At 41.2% G+C, this 8,158-nt stretch overlaps 1 protein-coding gene across 1 annotated transcript; it reads right to left on the bottom strand.

Annotated features, from left to right (window-relative positions):
* Positions 1–332: 332 nt before the first annotated feature.
* Positions 333–4,977, bottom strand: LOC135115658 (dnaJ homolog subfamily C member 25 homolog). Its single transcript, XM_064032581.1, has 6 exons — positions 4,878–4,977; positions 2,693–2,834; positions 2,067–2,255; positions 1,284–1,496; positions 656–894; positions 333–574 (listed from the first exon to the last, which is right to left on the bottom strand). Exons 1-6 carry the CDS (start codon positions 4,975–4,977, stop codon positions 333–335), a joined length of 1,125 nt encoding a protein of 374 aa, XP_063888651.1.
* Positions 4,978–8,158: the final 3,181 nt, after the last annotated feature.

Raw genomic sequence — 8,158 nt, 5'->3', positions numbered from 1 at the left:
AAATAAAAATAGATAAGCAGGTAAGTTTCCTATTAGTTTTCTATGATGAAACAGGAGGAAGTGATGAGAAGGAAGGATGATGTTGTTGTTGTTGTTGTTGTTGTTGTTGTTGTTGTTGTAGTAGTAGTAGTAGTTTCAGTCACAAAAGTTAGAGATCTTCAAAGTACACATGACTGAGACCAATGAAAGAAGGAAAGGAGGAGAAAGACGACAGCAGTAATAACAGCAGCAGCAGCAGCAGCAGCAGCAGCAGCAGCAGCAGCAGTAATAGCAGTAGTAGTGGTGGTAATAGTAATAGTAGTAGCAGGAGTAGTAGTAGTTCTCCCAAGGGTTTAGGAATCATCAAAATACATGCGCCCTGGACCGTTGTTCTTCATGTACCGCCGGTAAGATTTGTAGCGGCCAGACTGTGCCATCTTCAGCTTGAGTTCTGCGTCCCTCTCGGCCTTCCAAGAGTCATAGTTCTCCTTCTTCCACAACTCTAAATCCAGGTACTCTTCCTTCACATGATCATCCAGGTTCTGAAAGGCCAGGATTGGGGCATTCACAATGGTCTGACTCGACAAAATGCCAGCTGTTTTAGTGCAGGACTCGGTATACACTTCCACAGTTCTCTGGAGATGCATATTCTAAAATCTTCCTCTCTTTTCCTTACTGTAACAGAAGTCTACAAAAATGTACCCCACACTACCACCACCATACTGGACATTCTCTCTCAGCCTCACCTCAAACTGGCCGTGACTGAGACCCATATACTTCCGGATGATGTAACACTTCTCCTCGTCCCCGTAGTCGTGTTTCAAAATCCAGAACTTCCACACCCAGCGCAGATACCACCCCAGATACTGTAGGCTCCAGTAGGGCAGGAAGGCAAGCTGCACCCACAGAATGTCCCTGCAACATGGTCCAGGGTCAGGTATAAACAAAACTTGGCATAAGAAAACAAAGGAAAAAAAATACAAAAGATAAAATAACAAAAACACAACTAGATAAATTTAAATTAACCTAACAGAAGAATATACATATGCACAGACAGAACAGAAGAAGAAGAAGAAGAAGAAGAAGAAGAAGAAGAAGAAGAAGAAGAAGACAGAAACACAATAAAAAAAAGACAAATCGAACATCAAAAGTAGAAAAACACACACAAACACAAATAAATAAATAAATAAATAAATGAATAAATAAATAAATAAATAAATAAACAAAATAACTAAATAACCAAATAAATCAATAAACAATAAAACAAAAAAACACCAGAAGAGAACAAAACAAAACAGACTTACTTATACGTTGGCTTCGCATAAACGCCGCGTATGTCCATCTTGCTCTTTATAACTTCCCTGATGACCTTCTCCTCCTGCTCCTTGATCTGCTCCTTGGACATACCCTTGTTCTTCTTCTTGTCCGTCACCAGCAGCCCCTCCTGTTTGGCCAGCTCCACCGCCTGCAGCCTGTACTTGGGCACCACCGCAAAGTACTTAATGGCCTCTTCATACCTTTGGAGAGGGAGAGAGACAGAGAAAGGGGATGGTTAGAAGAGGTGTGGATGGTGATGAGAGAGAAAGAGAGGGAGAGAGAGACAGGTGAGAGGTAGAAAGGGAGGAGACATGAGGTAAGTGAGTGTAAAAAGGAATAGGTGAGGGAAATGAAAGGAAGAACAGGTGAGGTAAAGATGCAAAGAGGGAACAGGTAAGAGATAGAAAGAGAGAGAGAAAGGGAGAGATGGGAAATTTGATGATGGTGAGATAGAGATGAGAAAAGGAATTCACTCATTTCCCACATCACCACAAAACTCCACCCATTCACCACACCAACACCTGAAAACAACACTCATTCACCACAACACAAGCTGAAAACACCATTCAGTCACCACACCACCACAAGAAAACACCACCATTCACCACAACACCATATAAAAACACCGTCATTCACCACAACACCACATAAAAAACACCAGTCATTCACCACAACACAACACCACCATTTACTACCACATCACCCATCCCCCACAACAACCCAGAAAACTCCACCCATTTCCTACACCATCACCACACCACTCCACCCACTTGGTCCAGCCATTGTAGTACTGCACGAGGGAGATGAGGGAGATAGTGACGGCCAGAACAATCCGCACATCGACGTGAGGAGCCATACGTCGCCGCCACGCCCGATACACATTCTGGTAGAACTGCTCGGGGTGGTCCAGCATGTAGTCGTAATCCTCGCGCGCCTCGTCATCGCGGAGAATGTCATAGCTGAGGGGGAACAGAGAACTTGTGGCCGCGTTCGGTGGATTTGCTAAATGTTCACCTATTTCTGTTTAAGGGGGGTGTTTAGTCTGATGCAGGCTAGAGGTAGTGGTGGGAAGACTTAATTGTTTTGTTTATTGGGAAAATGATGAATTGCTGGCTAGATTCAATGCAGATTGGATTTACTACAGCTGATACATGTCCTTGTCCTGCTGTTGTTGAATTTCTGACTAAAATGCTGGTCTGTCTGGGATTGGCAGCCTGGTATATTGATAGACTGAGGAAATATAATGCATTTGCTACACATTCTCAAAAAAAAAACCCCTAAACGAACTATAACAACCATCACCACCACCACAACAATACAAAAACAACCATGAAAAGTAAATAAATAAATAAATGAACCAAACCACAACCACCACCACCACCCTGTCAGGACTCACGCGGTGGACAGAATACGGAATCTCTCCTCGGCCGCCTTCTTCTCATCGGGGTCCTGGAAGCGGTCTGGGTGAGTCTTGGAGGCGATGGCACGGAAATTCCTCTTAATCTCCGGCTTGGTGGCATCTCGGGTCAACTCCAGCACTGCGGAAGGAGGGGAGAGGCTTAGTGGAGGAATGTGAAGAAATGGTAATGGTATTTTTAAGAAGGGAGCAATGGGGAGCATGGGAGAGGCTTACAGGGTTGCGAGGATGGTAGGGAGAAGGGAAGGTTAAGGAAAAGAACTATAGTCTATTCAGAGCAGGAAGTCCATTCAAGGTGGGGCTAGTGTGGTGGTTTACCTCTAGCCACACTGCCAAATCAACCTTTGTGCGTGGGCCTCTCTCTCTTTTGTTTCCCATCTGTGTGCTACTTGAAAGTGATATTTTATGTATTCTGTATATAGTAAAGGAAGCTACATAGTACAATAAGCGTTGATGTTTAGGATTATAATTATGATTTGTATAAATTCTATGACGTGGCAAATATTTTTTCCCATGTTGCTATGTTGTCCTGGTAGTGGTGGTGGTGGTGGTGGTGGGGTATCATTAAAAGGGATTAGCACTCCCACGTAGGTGTGTGTGTGTGTGTGTTTTGAAGGAGGAGAAGGAGCAGTGGGAAAGGGATTTTGAAGAGGTGACGGGATAAAATGATGGATGTGTTGAGGGAGACTGCTCACTTCCTTTCTGGCCACCACCCACAATAGAAGCTACAACTCCCAACTCGCTTGCATTCCAGGGTCCTGCATAGCAGGGAAATGGAAATGCTTTACTACGTCAACAAGTATTTCAATGAAGAGAAAGCTTGTAATGGATTCCTTATCCCACCTTCAAAAGCAACTGCATGGACTGCAAAAGCCACCAACGTTTCCGAGAAAACCGTTCAAAGAATCTGCTTGAAACGAGGCTGGATATCACCAGAAAGGCCAGTCTTTTTGTCACCAAAGAAGAGGAGATATTCTGCACTTGTCACCACTCTGCATGACTTTGATAAATCTGTTGTAAGGAGAACAGTCTTGGCATTTTATGAGGCATGAAATCCAGACTCAAATTCAAGAAGAACTGAAGGAAAAATATCCTTAAGTGGCTGCAAAACCTCCCTTCACAAGATTTTGCAGGAGATTCTGCAGGAGAGAGAGAGAGAGAGAGAGAGAGAGAGAGAGAGAGAGAGAGAGAGAGAGAGAGAGAGAGAGAGAGAGGTGAAGGAGAGGGGGCAGACTGTTAATCCAAAAAATTGGCAAACAAACTGGCAGTGTCGCACTCATGGGAATTCCAGAATCTGTCACACCTTGAATGACTTTATGCTCTGAAGCGACCATAATGAAGGAGAAGAGAGGTTAGGTTAAGGAAAAGCACAAATGAAGAAGGAAAGGTTAGGTGCTAGTCTTCTCAATTCCAGCATTATGGACGGGGAGAGAGTCTAGAGGGCTGTGGTGGTGCTGGCTTTCTTCATATCAGCACTAGGAAGGGTGTAGGGAAGATTACAATAAGGATGCTGATACTCTCAACTTCAGCACTAATGAGACAGGAAGGGAGGTTTAAGTTACAGAAGTGTGTGCTAGGAAGGGTGGTTTTTGAGCTAAACATGAAAACACCCTGGAAAACCGCTTGTAATTTCCACTAACGCATGAAAAACTATCACTTCAAACATGGAGACTAAAATAACTTTGCTTACAACCTGCAGAACTATTACCAGAAACGTAAAAAAAAATACACTTGAAAACCTCAATAACTTCCACCTAACACTACCGCAATTATTTTAGACATAAGACAGCGAAAGTTTGTAATAGAAAATAGCAACAGTAAATTATACCCCCTAAAAAAAAAAAAAAGTTCACTACAAGAAATCCTGCAAATAAACCAGGAAGTGAAAAAAAAAATATTATCACATACCGGCAAGAGAAAAAAAAAAAAAAAAAAAAAACAGAAAAAGGAAGCAGAAATAATTTAACAAGCCATAACGAAGGCACCATATGGAAGAACAATGTAGCAGGACAAGTGACACGCGGCTATAGGTGAGACAGGTGAAAGGTGAACCACTTCCTGAACACCTGTGGGTTATAGAGGTCAGCTGAGTACACATGACCTATTATCAAACAGGCTATTGGCACATATATAACTTAATACAAGGAGTTATTTGTGTTCTTACAGTCATAGCAGTTGTGTTCGCCGCAGTAATAGTCCTCCACGTAGCCATTGGCCGGCTGGAAGGCAAAGCAGAGGGAGAGGAGCAGTAAGATCCGCCACATAATCCCTAACAACACTGTAGCTACGAGCCTAAACTATTTTGTCGACATCTATTCGACATGTGTTTTTTTTTTTTTTTAATCTTACATAGTATTTGATAGTTTATTTTGTGACTTAATTTAACGGCTGTAATTATTATGGCATTATTTTATATATGTATACATTTTTTTTTTATCTGGTGTTTGTAAGTTATTTTTACCGAATGAAAACGTGTACCCTGAGCAAGAGTTTCATGATATGGATTTGTCAATGAGAAAAGAAAAGATAAGATGTATGAAATGTATGATAAAAATTTGTTACAGGAGGAACTGGGAAGGGGTATGTTGTTATATATTAAAAGTAATATTAATAAACTTGATAGGGTTTAAAAATGAAACTTGTGAATATATTGTAACAAAACTTAAAGGTGAACTTGATGATATGCTGCTGGTACCTATATAGAGTAGTCCATATAGTCAATTGGAAAATAATAAAGGAATGTTAAGGATGCTACAAGAAATCAGTGAATATGACACAAGGTACAAGCTAATAGTTGGATATTTTAATCTGCCTCATATAAAGTGGGAAAACTTAACTTGTCGGCATGGAAATGATAATTTAACTTAAACTTTATTGGAAAAAGTTCGTGACTGTTTCTTTCTTCAATACGTTGCAGAAGTTACAAAGTTTAGAGATGAAAATGTTGGAAGTACTCTTGATTTGATGTTTACGGATGATGATTTACTTGTAGAGAATATTGAGATTGGAAGGCCGCTCGGGAAAAGTGACCATGGCTGTGTGCAATTCAAGTGTAGTATAGGACCACAGAAGGAAGAGTATTAAAAACATGTGTACTTATATGAAAACGCAGACCTACAGTGAATTGGGCAGATTATTATCCATAAAGTGGGATGAATATCTTAATTACCAAGATGTAGAGGTGATGTGGGATAAGTTTAAGAAGAAATTTCAAGAAGCTATTGATGATTGTGTTCCAAAAAGGGAGTTTGTAAGTCGGGAAAGGTTGAGGGAAAGAACAAATCAAGATCTGACGATGAATAAAAACTTGTGGTCCAAGATTAAGAAAAAAAAAAAAAAAGAGACTTTGAATAAGACTGAAGAGAGTGAATGAGGCAGGAGAAAACAACACAGGAGAGTACAGCCCGGTGGATGTGGAGTACTGGCAAATCAGCAACCAGATTAGACGAGAAACAAGGAGGGTAGCGAAAAGAAATGAGAAAGTAATTGCCAAAAATGTTAAATCAAATCCAAGAATATTTTGGAAATATGTACAGTCAAAGACAAAAACTGCAACTGGTATAAGAAATTTGTAAATGAACAAGGAAAAACAGTAGAAACACAAAATGATAAAGAGAAAACTACGGTGTTAGCAGAGTTCTTTGATACAGTGTTCACTAGGAAAGCTGAGGAAGAAGTACCAAGCATACAGCTGAAGGATGTTTCCATGTTAGCACAAATACAGTTTACTTGTGAAGATGTTAAAGTAGCTATTGACAGTTTAAAAAGAGACAAGGCACCAGGTCCAGAAGGTTTTCGCCCTGGGATAATCAAAGAGGCGAGGAACGAAATAGCGCGTCTATTACAAATCATATTTTACTTATCGATAAAGCAGGGAAAATTGCCCAAGGAATGGAAAACTGCAAACATTACGGCATTACACAAGAAGACGGACAGAAAGGACCCAGAAAATTATAGACCAGTTAGTCTGACTTGTGTAACTTGTAAATTAATGGAGAACATAAGTAGAAGATAAATAATAGATAATTCTAAGGAAAATGAGCTCATCACAAGGAAACAAGATGGCTTCGTGAGTGGACGTTCAACACTGCTTCATCTGATAACCGTAATGGAAAAATGGACAGAATATTAGACGAAGGAGGAGTTGTGGATGTTGCTTACTGCCATTTTAAGAAGGCGTTTGATACGGTGCTCACTGACGACTGCTTGACTGGCCTCTTCCAGGAGTCGTCTGTGAGTTGTCTGTGAGTTTCTGTGAGTTTACCTTGAACTCTACCCGTTCTCTGATAGTCTGGGAAATGGTCTAAAGGTGGCAGCACTATCCACTAACCCATTCACTCACCCACCCACCCATTCACTCAACAGTTCACCCACTCACTCATCAATGTAACCATCCACCCACGTATCTGCACACTAATCCACTCACTCATCCACTTACCCAGTACGTGTGTGTGTGTGTGTGTGTGTGTGTTATAGTATGTTGGTTTTTCAGGTTACAGAAGAATATATGCTATACAGAAATGCACTTAAAGATAGTTAGGTCAGGTAAGGGTCAGAACGAGGTGTCAAAGGCCATCAGATCCGCTGTTAGTCCCCAGAGGAAGGGAAAGAAGTGATTCAATGGAGATGTGGACAGGAATACTCTGCCACAATGAGGGTTTGGTTCCCTGAATGATGCAAGCGGTAATCTGAGGGAATCTATCGGTCTTGTCATACAGGTGTCAATTACAAGTTAGTGGTCAATATCTGTAGCGTAGGATAGTGTGTGTGTGTGTGTGTGTGTGTGTGTTTTACCTAGTTGTGGTTTACGGGGGGGGAGTAATCTCATTGTATTCCGTGCCTATATCTATCTAGTTTGGTCTCAAAAGCACTGACAGTTTCACCATTTACAACGTCTTCAATGAGTTCATTCCATTTGTTCGCATTTCTCTAAGGAAAGCTAGACTTCTTAATGTCTCTTCTACAGTTAACTTTCTTCAGCTTTTATATTGTGTCCCCTTGTACTCTCTGTGTGTGTGTGTGTGTGTGTGTTTAGTATGTTGGGATATTGTAATGTAACTGTACTCATAATCGAACTTAACCCTGCTACTACTACTATTACTACTACTACTACTACTACTACTACTACTACTACTACTACTACTACTACTGGTGCTCCTGATTCTGATATGTCTTCGCGAGAGTTTCTAATGAACGCTACTTGTATTCTCTCTAGCTACCCAGGAACGAGTCTTCAATCATTTCTTTTGTTTTTTTCCTTCAAGCAAAATCACAACCACAAGAACCGGACTGGTCGTCGGAGGAGGATTCCATCTTGAAAATTCGTCTTGATGCAGCGAGAAAGTGGGCTAGGGGCTGCAGCGGACTGTGTGGATGCTTTTGGCTTAAACCTACCGGCGGTTCTGGGAGAGGAAAAATTGTACGAACCCGCCTTAACAAGAATGA

The sequence above is a fragment of the Scylla paramamosain genome, chromosome 29, assembly GCF_035594125.1.
Source record: "Scylla paramamosain isolate STU-SP2022 chromosome 29, ASM3559412v1, whole genome shotgun sequence".
NCBI classification, from domain to species: domain Eukaryota; kingdom Metazoa; phylum Arthropoda; class Malacostraca; order Decapoda; family Portunidae; genus Scylla; species Scylla paramamosain.
Note: the sequence above shows the minus strand (reverse complement) of the source record. Positions and strands in the feature narration are given on the sequence as shown.

Excerpts from the sequence above, each read along its gene's own strand:
- LOC135115658 (XM_064032581.1), bottom strand. The coding sequence starts at position 4,977 with ATGTGGCGGATCTTACTGCTCCTCTCCCTCTGCTTTGCCTTCCAGCCG. Across the intron at positions 2,835-4,877 it reads CGAACACAACTGCTATGACT|TGCTGGAGTTGACCCGAGAT; the intron begins GTAAGAACACAA and ends CTCCTTCCGCAG. Across the intron at positions 2,256-2,692 it reads TTCCGTATTCTGTCCACCGC|CTATGACATTCTCCGCGATG; the intron begins GTGAGTCCTGAC and ends GTTCCCCCTCAG.